The sequence below is a fragment of the Ctenocephalides felis genome, unplaced genomic scaffold (assembly GCF_003426905.1).
Source record: "Ctenocephalides felis isolate EL2017-DRISC unplaced genomic scaffold, ASM342690v1 CF-g0.4_SCAFFOLD_01886, whole genome shotgun sequence".
Classification (NCBI taxonomy): Eukaryota; Metazoa; Arthropoda; class Insecta; order Siphonaptera; family Pulicidae; genus Ctenocephalides; species Ctenocephalides felis.
Window position 1 is genome coordinate 97,231,544 of NW_020538040.1, and position 25,010 is coordinate 97,256,553.

The 25,010-nt window shown below is 27.3% G+C and overlaps 3 protein-coding genes across 3 annotated transcripts; all 3 read right to left on the bottom strand.

Annotated features, from left to right (window-relative positions):
* Window positions 1-243: 243 nt before the first annotated feature.
* Window positions 244-2,345, bottom strand: LOC113375509 (BTB/POZ domain-containing protein KCTD9). The gene is made up of 4 exons (XM_026615441.1): window positions 1,783-2,345; window positions 1,480-1,646; window positions 1,249-1,399; window positions 244-916 (listed from the first exon to the last, which is right to left on the bottom strand). Exons 1-4 carry the CDS (start codon window positions 2,126-2,128, stop codon window positions 621-623), a joined length of 960 nt encoding a protein of 319 aa, XP_026471226.1. The 5' UTR covers window positions 2,129-2,345; the 3' UTR covers window positions 244-620.
* A 1,596-nt stretch (window positions 2,346-3,941) lies between these two features.
* LOC113375508 (vacuolar protein sorting-associated protein 51 homolog) lies at window positions 3,942-11,428 on the bottom strand. The gene is made up of 16 exons (XM_026615440.1): window positions 11,257-11,428; window positions 10,864-11,100; window positions 10,682-10,801; window positions 10,454-10,519; window positions 10,160-10,363; window positions 9,961-10,094; window positions 9,784-9,887; window positions 9,615-9,711; window positions 9,306-9,540; window positions 9,143-9,233; window positions 6,443-6,576; window positions 6,216-6,362; window positions 4,595-4,770; window positions 4,353-4,530; window positions 4,156-4,268; window positions 3,942-4,088 (listed from the first exon to the last, which is right to left on the bottom strand). Exons 1-16 carry the CDS (start codon window positions 11,335-11,337, stop codon window positions 3,980-3,982), a joined length of 2,226 nt encoding a protein of 741 aa, XP_026471225.1. The 5' UTR covers window positions 11,338-11,428; the 3' UTR covers window positions 3,942-3,979.
* Window positions 11,429-12,885: 1,457 nt separating this feature from the next.
* Window positions 12,886-20,501, bottom strand: LOC113377346 (methenyltetrahydrofolate synthase domain-containing protein). The gene is made up of 11 exons (XM_026617632.1): window positions 20,255-20,501; window positions 19,554-19,729; window positions 17,457-17,643; window positions 17,149-17,324; window positions 16,796-16,986; window positions 16,550-16,685; window positions 15,740-15,814; window positions 15,441-15,536; window positions 15,246-15,374; window positions 13,120-13,302; window positions 12,886-13,031 (listed from the first exon to the last, which is right to left on the bottom strand). Exons 1-10 carry the CDS (start codon window positions 20,298-20,300, stop codon window positions 13,135-13,137), a joined length of 1,380 nt encoding a protein of 459 aa, XP_026473417.1. The 5' UTR covers window positions 20,301-20,501; the 3' UTR covers window positions 12,886-13,031; window positions 13,120-13,134.
* Window positions 20,502-25,010: the final 4,509 nt, after the last annotated feature.

Consider the following 25,010-nt stretch of genomic DNA (forward strand, 5'->3'; position numbering starts at 1 on the left):
TCACCATCAAATAAATATATGTAGGTATATAATAATGTGCACACAAAAATTAACACAAATCTATGGTTAAACATTTATTTAAAAAATTAATATTTCATATTATTTTTATAATCACATTCTTAAAACTCACATATCCATCTAAAAGTGATCACATCACTGGCACCCACAGGTTTACGTAATATTTCGTACATAAATTGAAATCAGGTCTGTAATAAGTCATTTCAATTTATCAAAAATTAAAACCATTTATTTAAATTAATAATTACCCGTATTACTCTCTCTAAGAGACTCACTTAAATCAATAAATATGATACAATTCATATTTCCAACTCAATAAAAAAATACCATTCAAATATTATTATTATATGTATAAGAATTTGAAGGGTATTTATTAATTAAGGGATTAAAGATTCATCTGTATTTTTTTGGTCTCATAGACATCATTTCAAAAAACACAACCCAATATTAACCCTTACATGCACAGCAATGTGGAAATTACTAGTAACAATGCATGAGAACTGAGATTGCATAGCTATAAATATACATAAATTAAAATATGATATATCTATGTACTTAAATAGAAAATATACTTAAAATGATATTTTATATCTAGTAAATAATTAACGAATAGCTTGTGACATATGTAACGGCGTTAGCATTAATTCTAAAGAAGCATCCTTCAAGTTAGCACCTCTTAAATTTGCTTCATGCAAATCACTTCCAGATAAATTGCAGAATTCTAAATCTGCGCCTGCAAGCACAGCTGCTCTAAGATCACAATTTTGGAGATTAGCATGTTTTAAATTTGCAACTCGAAGATTGATTCCAGCCATATTACTATTTTCCAGGTTTGCCCCTTTCAGAGTAACACCTTCTAAATTTGCACGAATTCCCAGAGGGTCTTCAAAATTGCAACCTTACAGAACAAATATGACGAATTAGTATCAAGAATTTAAAATAACCTATAATATAAAAACATATATATATATATATATATATATATATATATATATATTACCACTTTAGTAAATAAAACTAGTAGCCATTCAAAAAATATATTTATCATTCAGTGACAACTGTATTGCTCTTATTGTCATGTTTATAGAAAAAATAATATATATCCAGAAAATATTATTATATATTATACTTCTATATTAATTATTATTAAGTAGCTGCAGATCAACTATAATGAAAGCAACCAGTTAAAATACTATTTTCATTTACACAATAAATAAAAGCAACTGATACCTTTTAGGTTAGCACCTTCCATGTTTGCACAAAGTCCTTTTACTGAAAACAACAGTGCACCTTCCATATTAGCATGAGAAAAATCTGATCTTTCTAAGCAGCAGTAACTCAAATTAGCACCTTGTAAATTACAACCCCGCAAATTTGCATACTATAAATGAAATGGGGATCATTATAAACTAACCATGAATGCTAAAGAAATGCGATGTAGTGCAATATATATGCGTATACCTTAAAGTTGATGTGTCTCAAATCAAGTCTGCTTAAATCAGCCCCTGCCATATTAACACCTTGAAAACGTAATTGATGTTCATGTGAAGTTCGAATTAAAACTTTGACAACATCTCTCCTTGTCAAAGGTTGATTTGTTTCAGGCTCTTTTTCAACTTGGCTGGCTTCTAATAATAAATTGAAACAAAAATATAAAGCATTATAGAAAAAAACAAAAAATAGTGTAGAACACTATTGATGTGACACTAGTGTGTGCCTAATTAAGAAAGAAAACATTAAGCAATTAATAATAATAGTAGTTACCAATGATTGTTTCCAACTGTGGAATTAAACTGTCGATTCCATAAAATTTTGCTTCTTCTAGTATTCCCAAAGGATTTATATTCTGATCGTAAACCAATTGCCCGTGTCTTAAATAGTTAATAATCGGTTCAAAATAAATTGGGCTGCGATCTATTAAATAAGCCCCACTGCTGTCAGTATTACTAGGATTCAAATGAAAGCCTTCTGATCCCATAGAAAACATTCTAGCTAACATACTACCAGGTTCTTTATTAATTAATGTGCTGAGAGTAGTCGTAAAAACTTTTCCTCCTACATTTAAATTTATCCATTCGGAATTAAGTTTTTTCGCAGTTATGTCAGACATTTTACATTTAAATAATAGCAAAAATTATTATTTAGAGGAATCTAGAGATATCAGATGTTAACTCTGTGCAAAATTACACCAACTGTACCATTCCACAAATATTAAATTACGTGAAATTGATGCACGGAATACAATGTTTAACAATACAACCTACGAACAGTTTCGCAGTAACGAAACAACTAAAATGACAAATCAACTGGTTACTGGTATGGTGGTATGTTAAATTGTCAATGCATTGAAATGGCGACCAGTTAAACGAACAAACGCTTCGTACGTTGTCGAACTTTTACGACTGGAAAGTCACGAAATTTCATTAGAGCAGAGCATTCTGGTGCTACTTTCAACAACTTACTACCAACTGCAGGTTGAGATCATCACTGTTGTTTGTTTACTTATCTATGGAGATCATTATGAAATGTATTTATAAACAACAATATTCAACTACTGTTAATATGAATTAAACTTCATTTTTCAACGTAATGTTGGACTAGTACTTTAAAACGTTTTTTTTTTTAATTTTGAATTTTTTTGTAAATTCTGAAAAATTTCAAAAATTTGAAAATATAATTTCTTTTAAAAAGTTGTATCAAAACATACATACATACATTTTTTCTAAGGTTTGCCAAAATATTCAGAAGGCTATGTATGGTACGACATGCAAAAATTTTAATTCACGATTTTTTGCCATATATATATATATATATGGCTTTTTATAAAAAGTCTACGGAAAGTTAAAAAATACATTACAAATATTACATAGTACATGATTCTATTTAAGTATAAACTTATTTATATGCTAATATCGAGTACTTAAATAATTGAGTGATACATGGCATCGTGCCTTAAGACAAATTGCTAAAACTTTCTGCACAGAAAATCAATTTTTTTGAAAAAGATTCACTTGTTTTTCCATTTTGTGGTCATGTTCTGTTTCTGTTTAAGTTTGAGCAAACAAAACAATTGTGAAGCATATAATTTATACACTGAATTCTAACATTGTCTAGAGTTTGTATTAATGTTAGGAAAATTCATAATATTCAGCATATAATAAATTTCTTCAAAAAATAATTATTAAATAAAATATAGTTGATTAGTTATGTGTATTACACTCACACACTTAAACATGTGAAGTGGAACTAAATATACATATTTTCGAATCAATGATGTTGCATAGAAAATTGATTTTTTATTTATTTGATCAATGCATATATAAGTAATTTTATCTATATTTATAGTTATAATTATAAGTATATAGTATTATTCAGTTCATTTAATTTGATGTAGCATGAATAGTGAAATGGAGTAATTATAAAATCACCATACATGCCTCAACAATTTATAAATAAAATTTTTGAACAAAATGCTGGTAAATAAAATTATTTGAGCGGATTCTAATAACTCATATCCTTTATAAAAATTGTCATCAATATTTAAAATGGACATTAAGCGCAAACTTACTTAATTGATCATTGTTATAAATATAATAAAAATATATCTAATATATATTGATGATAATATATTATCAAGTCCTCAACTTAATATTAAAATGAAATAATAAAACTAAAGCTAAAATAAATATAACAAATACTAAACTTTGATGCTGAGTTAAATATTGTGGTAAACTTAATAAACGTTATATATATGGCAACTCAATATTTATTTTATTTCTTGCTTGCTAATATTTTAAAAACAAAAAATCAGGAATCAAAAGAAACATAAAAAGATAATCAAGTTTTCCAAGATTGATGTCATTTAATAGCATTATTATATATTAATACATCTTAAGTTTTTAATACTTTTTATAAATGCTGTGTTTTAAGCTACTAGTAATTGAATATTTCCTATAAAATATTAGCTTCTCTCACAAATAATTTCCACAATACTGGGTTCCATAAGCACGGGCTCCAAACACCTATGTACAGCAGATCCAAGAATTTCATCCAATAAAAAGTGTATAAGACTAAAAATAAGGTGTATAATAATAAGAAAATATCAATCTAGGCGTAGATAATAGAAATTTTACTAACTTTTCATCAGATACAAATCTCCATAGGTATAATTGCAAATAATGTGTATCAACTTGAACTTGCTGCAAGCCAAATTTACTGAATGTTCTTAGCCTTATGCACTCTAGCAAAGTCTGGTCATGGAAGTAACAAAATTTAAGAATATTTAATAGCAATAAATATTGCAGAAACAATTTTACCTAAATGAATAAGTTTACCTTAAGGCTAATTTTGATAATGCCTGTTAAAATTGATACTTTGGTAAAGCTAACAGAAGTGAACATATCAATTCTTTCAGAAAAAAGTTTATGAATATTAGAGACAAGAGTGGAATCCAATTGCGATGGACCAAAACTTGACCAACTTGATCTAAGATGTTGTCGAGATACTGAGAAACTGAAATGATTTATGATAATGATAATTTTATTTGATAAAAACAAATAATATAGTAAAAAAAAACCTGTGAGTTTTTCTGCTACTGTCACTGCTTTGGGTTGTACCTCCATCTACAAACATTCCAGACAAATGCTTTTCTAAACGACCAAGCTCTTCCACTACTCTCTTCATAACAGCCCTTACAGTTCTAGGCTCAATAGTATTCAACCAATCTCTAGTTTCAACACTTTTTCTAAGCATCTAATAATAAAAAAAAAAAAAAAATTGGTATCATAATGATATTGAAACAATTACTTAAAATAATTAGATATATTTATATCTATCCTTTACTTTGTAACTATCCTTTATTTTGTACTCTTTTTCATTTAAATTTATGTTATTGTTCATTATTGTTACTAGATGTTAAATTATTTAGCAGTTGTAACAAATATTGTAATAAATAAATAAATAAATAAATATATATATATATATATATATATATATTAGGGTGGTCCTTAAAATGGTCATTTTCGAATTTCCTTGCTCCCAGGGGCTCAAATGGTTCCAAATTGATAAAAAACAATTCTCTGAAAGTTTTAGCTCTTAATATTATCGTTTAGATAGAGCGCAATTCAATCAAAGGTTTGTATGGAAATAGCATGAAAAAATTTTCAAAAATTTAAAAAATGTTTTTTAGATGTAATTTAGCAAACAAATGAATGAATAAAACTCATTCATTTGTCGCTAAGTTATACCTAAAACATTTTTTTTAAATTTTCAAAATTTTTTCCATGCTCTTCCCTTCTAAAGTCGATATTAATTGTTTGTCAAAAAGTGTAAAAAATTTAAATATGAATCATGTAATAGGTTGTGATCTGATCTAATGTTGACACTATTAGAAACATTCATAAGAATAAGACAACTTTCCGCAAATAATCTCCTAAAGATGCAACTTTCATGATATAAGATCTTTGGAGTGAAATTAATCGAGTAGGCGTTTTCAATAGAGTGCTGTACTAGGGTACTTTTGAATTTTTTTTGTTTATGGTGGACCACACTTAGTTCATGTTGTCTCATTCTTTTGTGTACATATTGCGAGGTTTGTCCAATATATTGGAAAACACAGACGTTACAAGAAACAGAATATACTATGTTAGTATTGAAATTGGATGGGGTAGGGGATTTAATGTTCGTGAAAAAATTTTTGAAGGAGTGTAAGGATGAGCCTGATACTAAAATGTCTTCATCTAACAGAATTTTGGCAAAATAATAATATAAATCTTCAACGTATGGAATGCTGCAGTAAATAAGATTGGTGTTTTTGTATTGGGAGAATTAATTTGTGTTTTTAAAAAAGTCGTTTTTGAATAACTGAATGAATAAGATTTTTTAGGTAACCATTTTCAATTAGAGTTATTCTTACCAGGGATAAATTCTGTGGATGGAAAGTTTGGCGAGACAACATAAGCATTCCATACGTTGAAGATTTATATTATTATTTTGCCAAAATTCTGTTAGATGAAAACATTTTAATTCAGGCTCTTCAAAAAAATTTTTACGAACATTAAATCCCCTACCCCATCCAATTTCAATACTAACGTAGTATATTCTGTTTCTTGTAACGACTGTGCTTTCCAATATATTGGACAAACCTCGCAATAGTTCACGCCATTATGATAATAAAAAGGTGTTACAAAAAGACAAACCTGAGAAATACTTAATCCCTGCATTTTAACATATGCGTTTATGAGGATTTGAGCAGAATCATGCATGTCAGCGCAAATATCAGTGTCAATAGTTAAATTTGGATAATTCATAGCATCTATATCATACCATTCATCACATAAGGATATCTAAAATCATAAATTAACATATTATGTGCGATAGTAAGAATTTTGAAGTTTTATTAAAATATTTAAAATTATCTACTCACTAATGTATGGACACCTGTGTTTTCAAATTCAAAACACAATTTGCATAAAATTAATAACAATTCTGGAGGGACATTGCTGGTATTATTTGGAGAACAAAAATCTCTCACTGTTTCCGTTATGTAATGTAGAAATTCTATAAAAGAAAATATATGTAACTGAGCATAAATATAACTAAAATATGTAACTGAGCATATATATATATATATATATATATATATATATATATATATATATATTTATTTATTTATTTATATAAATATACACACATTAAATGTTAAATATGAACAACACAACACTCAGATTTTTAACACAGCTTGACACAGTACTCCATCCAGCAAATGATAGTTGGTGTTTTTTTGCATTTTCAAAAATTAAATGTAATTTAAATAAAATAATAAAAAATGTGTAGTATATAAGTAACTGTTTTGAAATTACACTGAAGATGAGCTATACCATGGTCTCAAAACGTCTGTAATTACCAAACAAAGTGTGTGTTAAAAATCTGAGTGTTGTATTGTTCATATTTAACATTTAATATTTGTTCGAATATTTATAAACCATTAAATCCATGAGGGCTGTTCTATAATATCTATTCATCATGGAATCAAGATTAATTTTGCAGCAAAATATTTATTTAATTGGTGATGTTGAGACTCAAATTACTATCTTGATTCCATGATGAATAGATATTATATATCATATACTACATGTAATCAATAAATCGAAAGACCAAAAAAGACTTGGATTGAATTATATCATGTTTTCCATAGAAAGTGTATAAAACTTACAGTTTGATTGTATTGACAAAATATAGACAAACTAATGGGGTTTATAATACCTCATTGTACATAGCATTCAAACAACACATCTTAATACACTTAAAGAATTAATATTTTTGATTCTCTAGAAATTGTTTAAAATATACCTTACTTAGCAAAACAACGTTTGCCGGGTCATCTAGTATGTATATATATGTCAATATATATATATATATATATATATATATATATTGACTTCAATATATATATATATATATATATATATATATATATATATATATATATATTGAAGTATGTGAGTTTGGTGTTGATATATATTTTGATGAGTTATTTAGAATTGGGCAGTAACGCCAAGTAAAAAAAAACTAAAGTAGTTTTGAAATACTTTATTTATCCATACGTTTCAGTCTTCATCGAGACCGTCATTCAGTGGAACTAAAAGATTTTATATGATGTAGGAGGAAAATAATATAAAGTTATAGAACTTATATATAAGTACATACAGAAATTAATTATACAAAAATACACTACACTATTACACTGTGATAAACCAAGCTATTAATAATTGGAACATTTTAACTAATTATTTTTTTTGACAATTTTTGGTTACATTCTAGTGTGTACAAATTGACTAACGTCTAAATACTGAATGAATTGTGTTTACAAATTTTGCAAAAGTGTAAAAAGACCGTCAAACATATGTTTTTTGTAAAATAATAAAATAATAAAAATACACGCTTCATTCAGATATGATGGCGTTTTTGAAAATGGTCGAGGGTTATTTGTGATCTGTTAATTGTGTTTTATACTGATTTTTATTTTTAGAGTTGTTTTTGTGTTGAGATGTTCAGAACCTGCACAAGAGAACATCTCAACACAAAAACAACTCTAAAAATAAAAATCAGTGTAAAACACAATTAACAGTTCACATTAATCAGCTCAAACAGAACATTGATTTTTCCAATCCCACAATCCTACATTTCAAAAATAATTGATTTAAAAGACGATTTAGCGAAGGATGCTTAATATCTTTACACAAGGATACAGCCATAAATTTAAGAACTGACAACAATTCGCTTTGCAATGACTATAAAATAACCCTAGACCATTTTCAAAAACGCCACCATATCTGAATGAAGCGTGTATTTTTATTATTTTACAAAGAACATATGTTTGCCGGTCTTTTTACACTTTCGCAAAATTTGTAAACACAATTCATTCAGTATTTAGACGTTAGTCAATTTGTACACACTAGAATGTAACCAAAAATTGTCAAAAAAAAATAATTAGTTTAAATGTTCAAATTATTAATAGCTTGGTTTATCACAGTGTAATAGTGTAGTGTATTTTTGTATAATTAATTTCTGTAAGTACTTATATATAAGTTCTATAACTTTATATTATTTTCCTCCTACATCATATAAAATCTTTTAGTTCCACTGAATGACGGTCTCGATGAAGACTGAAACGTATGGATAAATAAAGTATTTCAAAACTACTTTAGTTTTTTTTTACTTGGTGTTACTGCGCAATTCTAAATAACTCATCAATATATATATATATATATATATATATGTGTGTGTGTGTGTGTGTGTGTGTGTGTGTTTGTAAATATTTTTTACATTTTATTACTATAGTTTTTTATTTTGTATTAATTGACTGATTGTTAAGAATATGTTTCAATGTTGAACAAAAACATACTATATATTATTTCTTTAAGACACAAATATTATAAGATGAACAAAATATAGACAAATTGCGATTTACTGAGACAATTTTAACTATCTCCAGTACAACTTCTATCACAAAACATGAATATGATACTGATACCTATTTTAAACCACAAGATTTATATATATATATATATATATATATATATATATATGTATATATATTTACATGTGAGTTAAAAAAGCCCACCTACAATAAGACCTTCTCTTATGCCATTAAAGCATAAGGACGCTCGAAATTCAGATTTAACATTAAATGTCAATTCTGGTTGTAAAAATACCTACAACAAATAAAAGCTTTAAAAATGTAAAACTTCAGTTAATGGTTTTCAATTTACATATGGAGAACATACCATCAAATCTTTAAGCACAACCTTGCATTTTTCAATGGTAGTCAATACAAGATTGGACATTAAATCATTCAAACTACCATCTAGAGTAACAGAATCAGATTTAAAAGCACTATTTCCATTTGTAGCAAGAGTTTGCCTAATAGATGTTACGCTTTGGTTAAAATGCAATTCTAATGATTTTAATTGATGTTTGCATTGTTTATTAGCTGCATCGATAATTATATCAGTACTCAAACTGCAAATATAAGTCAAGAGTTTTAAGGTATGAATAGTATTAATTTTTATTGTTTTAGAAATCAGATCATTTACCTTAAGAAGTTACAATCTTTACAAATAGACGTCATAGCTTGAATTCTTCTATGAAATCTATCTAAACCCCTCAGCATGACTAATATATCAGCTACTCCTATCAAACAATAAAATAATGCAAAATTAAATTAAAGGTAAGATACAAAGGCAATCAAAATCATCATTTTACCAGTGTCACTATCAACTCGATCTTGTACCAAATTTAAATATTTTTCCATATTTTTATTTATAAACTTTTTCAACAAATTATTTAACTCATTTTCAACTTCATCGCTAAAAAAAATTTGTGACTATACTCATATGAAATAAATATAACACAATAATAATGTAGTTCAAAAATATGTACCTGATGGATATCTGATTATATGTTCTTTCATTGAACATATCCATATACGATGTTACTACAAAGCACAAATCAGAAATGAAACCATCACAACCAAGATCAACAAATTCCAACATATCTTTGTCTTCTGTTTGGTCCTATGAAATTTTTGTTATAAAGTAATTGTAGAAAATTCAGCACTTGTATTTATTACTCATTTAACCTGTAAGAGAACTAGTTGCTCTCCTAATCTGTTCGTACATCCCTTCAAAAATTCTTTGCTTAGTATTTCACAATCCTCTCCCAGCTGTAACAAAAGTTCAGTTGATGTTGCTAGTTCCTGTACTGTGCTATGTGCCACCTCAAATTCACTGTGTAATTGGCATTTTAATGAAACGATTATTACATCGCAGTCCTCTTGAATACCCTGGAAATTATTATATACTCATATACTATTACTTTTCAATACAATATATTGAAAATGATTATCTACTTCAATGTAATATTTTTAACTTACTTTAAATGATGGATGTTTTCCATATTGTTCGAGAACTCTCCGTGCTTGCATATAATCTTGCACAGCCTGCAAATATATTTTAAATAATAACCAAAAGATAGTGGCATATACATACATTCAAAAATTAAACTAATTTAAAAATATTTCAATTTATAACAAATTTAATTATATTAGTTTATCACCTATTTGAGAATACATTTAATTTTAGGTAAAAATCAAAAAAAAAACCTCTGAGTAATTTTTTTCTTCCATTTTTTCTTTCAATTTTGAGGGCAATTTAAATAGAAACTGCAGTCTTCTTAATAATGAATGAACACCGGAGAGTTTTGTTATTTGCTGCCGTGTGTCCTAAAATTTCATCAGTGGTCAAAACATAGTCAGTTTGAGTAAATAATAATGATTTTAATTACCTGTAATGTGTAAGAAATTTGTTCACTAAATGAAGTAATTGAATCCATATTAGATGCAAGCAAATTCATTTCTGTTTCCATTTTCTTGAAATCTGTTTTCATTTTTTTTATTGTATCTGTTGCTGATATAAATTTATTGTAGTTCTCGTACACCAATGTTTGCATTTCGGAATGTAGTGATTGAGTATCCTTTACTATATCCGCTTCGTGATCAATTATTTGTTTCAATGAATAATCCTGCAGAATATAAGTATAAAAAGGTTGAAAATAAATCTAATAAAATTCAAAACAAATTAAATCGCTATTATTTACAAGTAATATAGAAAGAGGGCAAACCAAAAATAATAAGAGCACTAAATATTTTAACAGAGTTTTATATTTTTAAACTAATACCTTTAAAATGTTTTTTAAATACAAATCAGAATTAAAATTTGATCCATTTATGTCACAAACGCTTTGACTTTTATCAGCCATATTTAGTATATTTCTTTAGCTGTAAATGCAATAAAATGTACAACAAAATTATGTCAAAACACGAACTTAATCATACGATAAGCCAATTTTATTACAGGAGAAGAAAATTTTGACGTTTTCATTTTCGAGGTTATGAGCATAATGAAATTTCTGCGAAAAGCAAATATTCGCGCATGAATTTTCGAAATTGTAATAAAGAGAAAAATAGACAAATTAGACTACTATATAACATATTCATTATATTTTTGAAATAGCAATATATGCAAAATGCAATGCAATGAAATAGTTATACAAATCAAGTACATATTGGAACACCCCGTTTAACAGCGAAATAGCGCTAAACGAAACTATATTCACATGGAAATGTTGGGGTTAGGGAAAGACGGCTAGGAAATTGCTTCGGTATTAAATTTAAAAAGTATGTTATTTTTACTAAAAATAAAACCAAACATTTATTTCTTAAAGCCCAAAATAATACCACATTATTATTTCTTACAAAAATAAAGACAAAATGTAAATAACAAAACGAATATTCTTGAAAAAATAAATAATATTCCAAGTCAGTCATATTTAGTTGGCCTTCCGCTTTTTCAGTGTTTTTCCGTTTTGTGACAAAAGCATCTAATGTTGTTTCACTTTTTCTTTTGCATTGTTCTCTAAAAAGTTCTTCATAAACGGATAGAGCATCTCTAACACCGCGCCTTACATTAGAGCTTCTGTCAAAATTCGGATCATTTTCAATGAATTGATCCATTATTTCAGTTACGGTAAGCAAACTCCTTTTTACAAAACACCATCCAAAGTTCTTTTTGGTTTTTCGCTGAATCACTGGTTTCAACATTTTTTTCTTCTTGTTCAGTTCATTTCTTGAGCTCACAATTAGAAAGTCTGCACTGCTTCTGGAATTATTTCTTCATCTTCCTTATTTATCCCTGGTTTGAAATAAAAGGGCTAAACCAAAACAGGGCTAAACGATATGCATATATATATATATATATATATATATATAAAACAGGGTATTACAGTATTAAATTGCATTTTCTCTCGTGATATGAAACAGATTTTGTTATTTTACATAACTGCCTAAAGGAATACACTTTATTAAAGCCAAAAATAGGGAATGAGTGGATTGAAATAAGTTCTCTAAATCAATCAATTATTTCTCTTCTGGGTCACAAGCTGTACATAAGTCAATTTTAAGAATGCTTTTTGCTTCACTACACTGAAAATATATTTGATAAATTTATAATTTAGAAAATATTCATAAATCTTTATTAGGCATATATTAAATACAAAAAGCTTTTTTTTCTTATTATATAATAACTTATTATATAAAAAATATTTTATAAACTTTTATAAATTTTTGTTCATAAAAAAACTATTAGTACGTATTTATGATACTTATGTATGAAAGCTAGAACAATTAAATGTTTAATAGAGATTATAAATAAACAAAATTTTGTACTTTATATATTAAAATTAATATTTAACTAATAATAAACATTTTTTTCAGTAATCAAAACAACACAATTAGATTAACTAGCTCGAAATTTTTATTAAGCAAAATAATTGCTTGTAATTCGTAGAATAATTAGTATTGCAAATACTAGAAAGATAGATTACATTTCAGTATTAAAATAACAGGATTCTAAAATTTGCTGTCGGGTTCTGAACACAAGAATTTTGACGTTGTTCTGAAAATAAAAGATATTATTACAATCTATAATAAAAACTATTGTAAATTAATTATTAAACAAAAATAAAAATTGTTGTTTGAATTACCTAATGTTAAATAAATTACACGGCAGTCACATCTGTCGTTTCAATCCTAGTGATTGGTCTAGCAGGCTCCACAGTCAAAATATGGGGTTCGCATAAGGTAGTTCCTTCTTCACTACCCCCAACTTTCATACCAGAAAGGGATTCAATAATTGAATCTACACCAAGGGAGTTGACACCTGCAGGCTGTAAAAAAATTAATTAACTAATTGTTATCTTTTATACACACATACACATTATATATTATAATGTTTTGTTATAAATTCAAGTTCAATGTTTATATTATATAGTTTAGTACATTATCATAAGCTCATACCATGGATTAGTATTTTATTTGTTTTCAACACCAGGATAAGCAAATTGTAAGTACTTTGGAATTCTTGTAATTTTTCAAACTCAATTTTTATAGATTTCTAAAGAAATGTATCTTTTCTATTTATATATCTCAAATATAAAATTCTCTTGTCACAAAGTTCATTTCCGTACTCCTCGAAAACGGCTTTATTGATTTTTACCAAATTTTATATGCGTATTCAGTAGATTTCAGAATCGGTAACTATTTTTCATACCCATGAGTGATAAAGGTTGTTCACAGTTACTTTTTGGTCATTTTTTTTTATAATGTGGCAATAAAAAATACATACAATTCAATCATTCTTTATCCTGTCTCAATGATACTGAAATAATTTTAGTTCAGATTTTTGAGTTTGCAAAAAAAATTTTACTTTAAACTACAATTTATCATGTATATTAATGATCGTTAAGGATTCTCCAACACTAAAAATTTTAATTTTGGGGTCACCTCTTGTTATTTTAATTTTTTTAATGTGGAATTGACATAACACATACAACTCTTCTTTCTTCAAAATACTATTTATTTTTTATCAAAGGTTGTCTACCCTCAACATTTTTTTAATTTTGAGACTAATTTTCTATAATTGGACTAATTAATTTTCTATAATTGGAAATTGAAAAATATGTAGTACTCTTTTACTTCAAAAAACTATTTTTATCGAGGGTTGTTCACCCCCATTTTTTTCTTAAATTTTCTTTTAATTTTAGTTTGAACTATAATTTGATATGATTTTAGTTAGATTTTTTGGAGTTCCTAGAAATGCTTGAATGTTACTTTTAAAAAACAATTTATTTTTATTAAGGCTTGTCCAACCCTAACACTTTTTTTCAATTTTGCGGTAATTTTTTTTTTTTTTTTAATGCGCAATTGAAAAATACATACAGCTCGTAATGTTTGCCCTCCTTCCACAAATCTCTATTAATAGCCATTTTAGTAATCTAATAATTTTTCACCACACTTTCAGTCTGTGAGTGCTTTTTACTGAATTTTAATTCATATTTTCCTGTCCTTATCATAAAGCATGGATTTCACTTAAAAAACAACTATTTATTTTTATTAAGAGTTGTCCCCCCTCCCAATTTCCCATTGTATAAATATTTCCCTATGCACATAAACAGTACAAAGTTGATAAATGGTTTGCATAAAGAGCAATTTTTGCAAAGAAATAGAGATTGAATATTAAAATCTAATATATAACAGTTTTTGATAGGGAACCATACAAATTTATGGCAAAGCTGTTAAATTTTCCATTCTCTTATTTTTTTTAATCTAAGTCAATTTGCTGGGCATGCTATATAACAATATAGTTAGTATTTTGCTTCTTAATTCAAAAAGGGACATTTAAATGTGGCGAATTTTTGTCAGTTGTTCCTTATTTTCATACTATTTGCTGGGTGAGCTAGTAGTGTGTGTGTGTGTGTGTATATATATATATCTATATATATATATATATATATATATCTATATATATATATCTATATATATATATATATATATCTATATATATATATCTATATATATATATCTATATATATATATATATATATATATATATATATATATATATATATATAGTTATTTAGAATCGGGAATTTAGAAATCACTGATGGAGAAAATAAAATTTGTAATTTTCATTTTGGAAAAATGGAAATTGAACTAAAATTGGAATTAGTTTTCCTGTAAATATTCAAACAAACACAATCCCTACAAGAAGGTACAAGATACAGAAAATACAGAAAAAGACTTGTCTCATTATATTTATTAAAGTGTATACCTTCATCGCGAAATGCAAGTAGCAAAAACCTTTCACTCCTCTCCAGGTGATATCAAAGGGCTTCACACCCCTTTCTGCCAAAGCAGACTTAATGTCACGCACTCTATCCGTTTTCGCGATATTGCCTACCTAAAAAGGAGCATGCTTGTATATTAAGCAATTACATACTATTACATTTACAAAAATTATTTCAACCTTCACGCTAAATTCGATCTGCGGTTTTGTTCTACGTGTGCGCCTCTTTCGCAAATTATTGCGTCTGGATTGTCCATTCTCGTTAGATACGTCGTTCTAAAATGATGAGAACATTAAATCACACATCACATAGCATAAACCAAATAAAATTCATTCCAGGCATGAGATCCAATTTTTTAACATCTAGAAAATTTAGATAAGCAAACAACAATAAACTCAAATCATCTTTTTCATATCTTACTAATATCAGTTATGAGATCATATGTATATCTTATGGTAAAAATTTTAGGAATGCTCACCTCCTCCTTCTCGGAGACACGTCGTCGTCTCAATCTTCGGCCATTACGCCTATGCTCAGATGCATCACCATCGCCCTAAAAAGCATTCATATATATTTTAACTATAGTACTACATTATTTTTGAAATATAGCCCGCAGATTTCTTCTAAGAGGACTTAAAAATACAATTATTTTACATTATAGATGACAATTAATATATATACAAAATTACAATATATAGTAAAATTAATAATGCACTTAACACAAAATTACATAATACAGAATGTAACAATATTATTTATTTAAATAGAATAAATAAGATAAAATAATGAAAGATATTTGAAAAGAAATAAAAAAGTTAACTTGAGCAGATGGAGATTGTTTAATTAAGTTAAAGTTAGAGGATGTAAGTAGGATAGGCGAATTTAAGAGAGAATTAGATTTAGGAGTAGGATAATTGAAAAATAATTTGTGAACGCAAAGGACAGTTGGTTAAGAATTAGAGGACAGTCTATAGCATTATTGCAAAGTTTAAATAAAAACATAATAGTACAGATAAATCGTCGTGTGACAAGAGAAGGCATACCAAATTCTTTTAATAAAGTATTGTGGTCAGAGTCACGTTCAGGGTAAATTTTGTATGTTTTATAATAAAGATATTTTAGAAATATTATACAATTATTAAGATACAATTATCAAAAATGAACAAAATACAAATAAAATAACAGCATCCTACCATTTTACAAGGTAAATAAAATCTCAAAATATGTACTCAACATCTTCAATAATTAGAATTTTGGTATATGTTTGAAACTAAGATCTAAAGATTACCTCATTTGGCTCGGATTCACTATTCTTCGCAGACTTACGGGGCCTCCTTCTCTGTTGAAATTTATTAGGGACTCTCACTTTCTCCACGCTTTCATTATCAGTATCTACCTCTTTTAACACGATCTTTTTTCCAGCGCTAAGATAAAAAATAATATACTTTAAATAATGATGTAAACCAATTATATATAAACACACATTCTAGCAAGCATTCATACATTAATTTTAAATACACTATTAAATACTTACGCCTCTTCCTCTTCTTTGATTTTTTTCAAGGCATTTACGGTATTTAAACGCCTTTCGGAGATCAAATTCCACATTATGTGAGTTGGCCGTGGAGGTCGTCCTGAGACCATGATAGTCTCCGTAGGCGTTATGATAATGTCAACAGGCACATCATGAGCACCAAATAAGGTGCTGGGCATATCGTCCTTCACCTTTTAAAATTATTAAATAAAAATGAACGTAACAGAACCTTTTCATTTTGAATCATAGTAAATTGTCACATTTATATACAATTTGGTGCATATGTACTACCTAGCATTTAATATATAAATAAAATGAAATTATTTTGATTGTGTCTAAATCAAACAACAAACCTGGCAGTCATGCACCAATGTGACAATAAGAGTATTCTGGTTTAGGGCTTTGACATGTTGCACAATGGCAAATTCAAGATCAGTATATCCGCGACCTTTACCAATTCGCAAGCCATTGCGAGACACTGCTACTGACCCAATAATCAGTAAGTCAATGTTGATATCGGAGTTTAAATCTATGTAAACAAATAAATTTATTAAGAAAATTCATATTTAGAATGCATGTAATAAAAAGTTGTTACAATTTTTCTATATATATAGTATAACAAAACTATAAAAAAATAAAATACATATCATAATGAGCATACCAACAGGTGGGGCTTCATTTAATCCTCTACGAGTAATTGCACGGCGGACATGGTACTTAGAGTTATTTTCAGGCATATCAATTTTGGTTAGTAATCCAGATTGTAGTCGAGGGACAGGGACTACTAACTGCTTTCCTTGCTCTAAAGCCAGTATTCTAACACACTCCAGTGGCTTATCGGGGTTTACCTTGAGAATCGATTAATTATTTATTTAAAATTTGAATACTTCTATATGTATATATATATATATATATATATATATATTTATATATATATATATATATATATATATATATATATATATATATATTATATATATATATATATATATATATATATATATATATATATATCAGTAAGTTCTTGTAGGGCGATGCATCAAAGAATAAAAAAACAAAGATTTATAAATTAATCTTTAATTCCAAACGTTTCAACATTCAATTTATTGTCATCATCAGTGGATCTAAAAACAGTGAAAGAATTGATATAACAAGGTAATTGTAAGATTTGTGTGTCGGTATAGAAACTATAAGGATAAAAGAACAATTAAAAGAATAAATAAAAGATAATATAGGTAATAAAGATAGAAACTAGATATTAAATAAAAAATATATACATATAAATAAATACATATAAATGCCTACACATTCACATGAGTACACATATGCATATTCGCAAGCATATTTACATATATATACACATACACATATATATACAAATATATACATACATGTACATATGTAGACAAACACATATTTATAAATATAGAAAATACATACAAAATAGAAGCAGAGTTACATTAACTTTGGTAGCTTACATCTAAAGATGTGTACACAACACAAAATTAATGTAAGCTACTAAAGTTAATGTAAGTCTCCTTTTATTTTGTATGTATTTTCTATATTTATAAATATATGTGTTTGTTTACATATGAACATGTATGTATATGTGTAAATGTATATGTGTGTATACTCATATACTTGTAGATGTATATGTGTATGTGTATTATTTTGTATGTATTTTCTATATTTATAAATATATGTGTTTGTCTACATATTAACATCTTTGTATATGTGTATGTATATACATGTGTATATATGCGTATGTGTATATGTATGTGTGTATATACATATGTGTAGGTGTATATGTGTATGTGTATTATTTTGTATGTATTTTCTATATTTATAAATATATGTGTTTGTCTACATATTAACATGTTTGTATATGTGTATGTATATGTGTATGTATATACATGTGTATATATATGCGTATGTGTATATGTATGTGTGTATATACATATGTGTAGGTGTATATGTGTATGTGCATTATTTTGTATGTATTTTCTATATTTATAAATATATGTCTACATATGAACATGTATGTATATGTGTATGTGTATATGTATGTGTGTATATACATATACGTGTAGGTGTATATGTGTATGTATATTATTCTGTACGTATTTTCTATATTTATAAATACGTGTGTTTATCTACATATAAACATGTATGTATATACATGTGTATATATATATATATATTTATATATATATATGTGTATGTATATATGTATATGTGCGGTATATGCATATATGTGTAGGTGTATATGTGTATGTGTATATATACGTATATATGCTTGAGAACATGTATTATGTGCATATGCATATACATGTGGATGTATATAAGCACACGTGTGCATTGGGATCATGTGAATCAAAAATAACTACTAAATATATATACATACATATCATTACATGAATATAGAAACATCGTGTTTGCATCGTCACAAGGATTAAATCCTATACTAATTATATACAGATTTAATATAAAATACATTTATGAGTTGAGCCAATTATATGTGAAAATAATTCTAAATTGTTTACAAATGTAACAATTTTCAAGTAGAAATTGTTTTTTTTTAAATATCTATATATTTATGAACTTCATTCATGGTAAAACCTCAATCATGTTTCAATATTAATAAATTATTGATATCACATAAAATAATAATTACTATAAAAATGAAAAAAAAAACTGCATTGCACAATTTTATATGTTCGATGCCACTAAAAATTAGTAACACTAGCACTAAACTCACTAATACGGTCTTTGCTTGTTTGAAAACATCTAGTTCACTTAATCTCTGCGCAGCATCAAAGGCTCCCTTGAAGTTCGGGATCCTATTAAAGACTGGACGTGGGAACAGAGAAAGCCGGTTCTCTTCCAAATATCTCCAGACACCTCTACGGATAACTTGCTTCGTCACCCCAGTTTCTAAAGAAAGGCAAAATTAAAGTGAAATTGAAGAAATAATGGATTGTGTAAAAACAAACATTGTTGTTGTATGTTTACATTAAAAAAGAAAATGTTTTATTTGAATTATAAATATTTTCAATATTTATGAAAAGACAGAAAATATTTGCAATTATTACGATACTCGATAATGGTAATAAGAAAAAAATAATGGTAAACAGAAAGCGCTCTAGCAGAAACGAGAAACTGTCAATCGTTAATAATAACAATTCACAAATCGTTTCAGTCACCAATCCCAAGGCAGTCCATACAAAATGCGAGGTTAGAATACAAACCTCACTTAATCTCAAATACATGTAATTGATTATTGGTAATAAAATAAAAAAAAGCATTTATTAACGTTTGGGAAAAGTTTCACGGCCAATTAAATTCGTAACTCAATTCTATTTTGTTTATTATGCCCGAATGTGATCAGTACGGGGGACGAGTTCGAGTCATGAAAAAATTCATTATTTTTCAAAAATAAATAATAATTTATTTACTCACCAGCTTCCTTTGCTTCCTCTGTAAAATCCGTTCTAGATTTGTCCATTCTAACAAGCGTTTCAATCAAGAAATTCTATCGCAAAAATTCGATCGCGTTTACTACACACCCAACTCGACGAGATTTGTGATACGAAAACATAAGCCGTACGCGATACACTACTACTAGATCGCACGATTCGTGGACCCAACTTCACACATGAAACAACCAATCGGACGCGATCATAGGATTTACTCGCACATTAGGGAAACAATAAATCGCACGTAATCAAAGGACTCGCACGAATTTAAGTGAAACAACGATTCGCACCTAATCAAAGGATTTATATCGATTTATATCGAAAGCATTTTATTTCATTAATCTGATCTAAGTAGTCTATTAAATATGATTTGATAATCGTAGAAAGATCGTAGTACCGTAGTTTTACAATTCGTTTATTTTGAAATGATAAAAAAGATATTTTAATTATCATGCAAATCTGTTTTAATATTTACAACCATTTATTTTTATATTACCTCGGGCGTCGAAAAAATAAATAAATAAATAAACCTTTTCAATACACCATTTGTGCATTATCATTCTGTTATTATTATCAGCAATTATATTTCAATAATATTATTTTTATTTTTCTTGTTAAGAATCCTTCTCTGTCAATTTATTTTCTTATAAATATGTATACAGGTGACCCCTGCATAACACGGTACATTTATAACACGAATTCGCTCTAACACGGTTTGAGAATTGATACCATACCCCTTGTAACACGGATTCGCTCTAACACGGTTTGAGAATTGATACCATTCCCCTTATAACACGGATTTGCTCTAACACGGTTTGAGAATTGATACCATACCCCTTATAACACGGATTCGCTCTAACACGGTTTGAGAATTGATACCATCCCCCTTATAACACGGATTCGCTCTAACACGGTTTGAGAATTGATACCATCCTCCTTATAACACGAATTTCCTCTAACACGGATGAGAATTGAGCAAAACCCTAATAAAATATTAAATATAGTAAAATCTATTAAAATTAAACTTTATTTAATTCCCCTTATAACACGGATTTGCTCTAACACGGTTTGAGAATTGATACCATCCCCCTTATAACACGGATTCGCTCTAACACGGTTTGAGAATTGATACCATCCTCTTTATAACACGAATTTGCTCTAACACGGTTTGAGAATTGAGCAAAACCCTAATAAAATATAAAATATAGTAAAATCTATTAAAATTGAACTTTATTTAATCCCCCTTATAACACGGATTTGCTCTAACACGGTTTGAGAATTGATACCATCCCCCTTATAACACGAATTTCCTCTAACACGGATGAGAATTGAGCAAAACCCTAATAAAATATAAAATATAGTAAAATCTATTAAAATTGAACTTTATTTAATCCCCCTTATAACACGGATTTGCTCTAACACGGTTTGAGAATTGATACCATCCCCCTTATAACACGGATTCGCTCTAATACACCGCAGTTTCACGGTTTGAGAATTGATACCATCCTCCTTATAACACGAATTTGCTCTAACACGATTTGAGAATTGAGCAAAACCCTAATAAAATATAAAATATAGTAAAATCTATTAAAATTGAACTTTATTTAATCCCCCTTATAACACAAATTTGCTCTAACACGGTTTGAGGATTGATACCATCCGCCTTATAACACGGATTCCCTCTAACACGGTTTCAGAATTGAGCAAAACCCTAATAAAATATAAAATATAGTAAAATCTATTAAAATTGAACTTTATTTAATCTAAAATTAGTAAAATCGCAGTACAATAGCTCAATAAATGTGATGAAACCAATGCAATAGATAATTTGATACTTATTATATTATTCGAGCGCTTACGTTCTATAGATAAAAATTCTAGAGTTATCCGAACAATTAATTAGTCAATTAATCTTAAACAAAAATCTTTTAAATAAAATGAGCATAAAATTTTAATAAAGATAACTTTGCATGTGATAAATATATAAATATCTTTTTGCTAAGAGCAAGTAATCGCAAATATAATTTATTTTGCAAAAAGTAATGCACGGATCTGGAGGTAGTATAAAAAACTGCTCAGAGGATGAGGATATCTTGCAAAGAAATGATCGTGTTGAATAGCACCTATCAGTTAATTATGACGGAAAAAATCAATTCATGTAATATATATTACTTTTAAAAACGATTAATAAAAATAACATTATTTATTATAAAATCCTCTTTTTGTACTAGTTCCTTGTCCTGTATAACACGGATTCGCATAACACACTACTTTTTTGGAACTTAACTACCGTGTTATGCGCAGGGATTACCTCTACATATATTTTAAATGTTTTGGGCTTTATATTATATTGTTAACGTTGATACAATTTTTTTTTATTATACTTAATTTTATTAGACTTAACAATAATTGTTTTAACAATTTTGATAACTATATCTCCGAATTCCATGAAATTTTAGGAAATTATTAGGCATGTTCCCATATGAATATGAATGTGAGTATTATTTATTTATATTAGGTTGTCAAATATCTCCCTTCCGCTTTTTTGCTCTTGGTTTATAATACAAAAAGGCGTAAGGGAGATATTTGACAACTTTATATATTTATTTATTGGCCTTGCTCACTTATAGCATATAGTCACCTACATTTTTTTTATATTGTATACTATCAAATATATACTATATATATATATATATATATATATATATATATATATATATATTTATATATTCTATAAAGTAGGGAGGGGGGCTTAAAGGTCCACCACCGGTATTTCAAAACAATTAAAGTTAGGATTTTTTTTTCAACAATATTTGAAAGTAGAAGGAAAAAGATATATAACCAGCGATTACATAAATATGAAAATAAATATGAATATGAATAAGAAATCAAATACGAAATACGCATATGAATATAAACATTAAATAAATAAAACAATCGATGGTACTACCCGTGAGCTGATTATGGGTTAAACTCCCACTCAAGTGTGAGATATTTTCCATTGCCCTTTCACATCGCAGTGCCCGAAATGACTATTTTCAATTAGAAATATATTTTTGACCTATATTCGAGCGAAAATATATAAATATGTAAATATATATATATATATATATATATATATTTATTTATATTTACATTTTAATATATATATATATATATATATATATATATATATACAGGACCGGTCCTGGGGTCCTTAGCGCCCGCATGCAACTTTTTTTCCAGCCCCCCCCCCCTATTGATTTTAACTGTTTTAACAGTTTATCATTAAAATTATATAAATATTTACATATTTTAAAAAAATTAATTTTTAATTATTCTGGATTTAGTACACAAAAAATTAGATATAATCTAAAAGCGTATAAAATGCATTGATTTTAAATTTATTTAGAAAATCGAGGCAATTCGCGGGCTGATTATAATGAAATATTTTAAAATTTCTAAATAAATATTTAAAAATCGTATGTGCAATATTAATATTAATTTGGTTTTTAAAACATATTACTTATTTATTATGCGATTTATTCTATTGAGCAAATCATGCCAAGAAAGCTAAAAAAAACTAGCTTTTCATTTTCTATCATAATACTTGTATTTCATGTTGGATTTTTTAAATTTCAATTTAATTTAATTTTTCATCCTTTACAATATCCAAAATTGCGTCGTAAACTTCACCTTATTGATATCGTAAGAGCCGAATTGTATACTTACTTTCCCGTCATACTCATTTTCAGAGTATCAGTTTGTTGTTTTAAAGTTAAAATTTTAACATATTTTAGAAGTATTGTCCAAAAATCAGTATAAAATGCATAGAAATTACACATTTCTTGAACTATATTGAAAACAAAAACTATACTATATATATACTATATTATTGTATTTGATATGTATTATTTCTGCATAGAGCATAGTTAATCATTATTATAATTATTAAATTTAGAGTATGGACACCACTAGGTATAAAAAAGCCTTAAGATTTTCTTCCCAAAGTAAATTTTGCTTTAATTTTTCATATTTGATCCATTTCCATAACCCTAACCACGCATGACTTCAACATTCAAAATTCATCAGATGCGAAACATTTGCAACAAAAGCAAAATTTACAATTCAATTTCTCGATATAAACATACCATTTTCTAAGCACTGACTCCTCATTTTTTATTTTCCCGATTATAATCTGTATATATTTTTTAACAAGTTCCGTTGCAACTAAATTAGCTCGCAATTTTTCGTCAATAATGCAATAATTAATTTAATCTTTCGCAGGTTTGCGCTTATGGGATTGAATACTAGATAATTTCTTTTTAGATTCCACGGTAACTTCAAACAAAGAAAAAAATGAATAAGTAGATTAAGCAATAAACAGAGCTGTTATTTACTAATTTGCAGAGTTATTAATCGGTTAATTGTTTCTACTGATATCACATTGCAAAATAAATATGCTTTTGGTGTCCCCGTATCCCTAGTTAAGATTGTTTATTATAATTTATTAAGTATTCTAGATGTTATATAAACAATATAAATATTATAGTATAAATTTAATTTCCGAAACTCGTTTTGGCGCCCCCTAAAGCTTGCGGCCGCATTTTTTGCATCGTATGCGAGGCAGGATATATATATATATATATATATATATATATATATATATATATATATATATATATATATATATATATTAGGGTGGTCCTTAATATGGACATTTTCGAATTTCTTTGCTCCCAAGGGCTCAAATGCTTCCA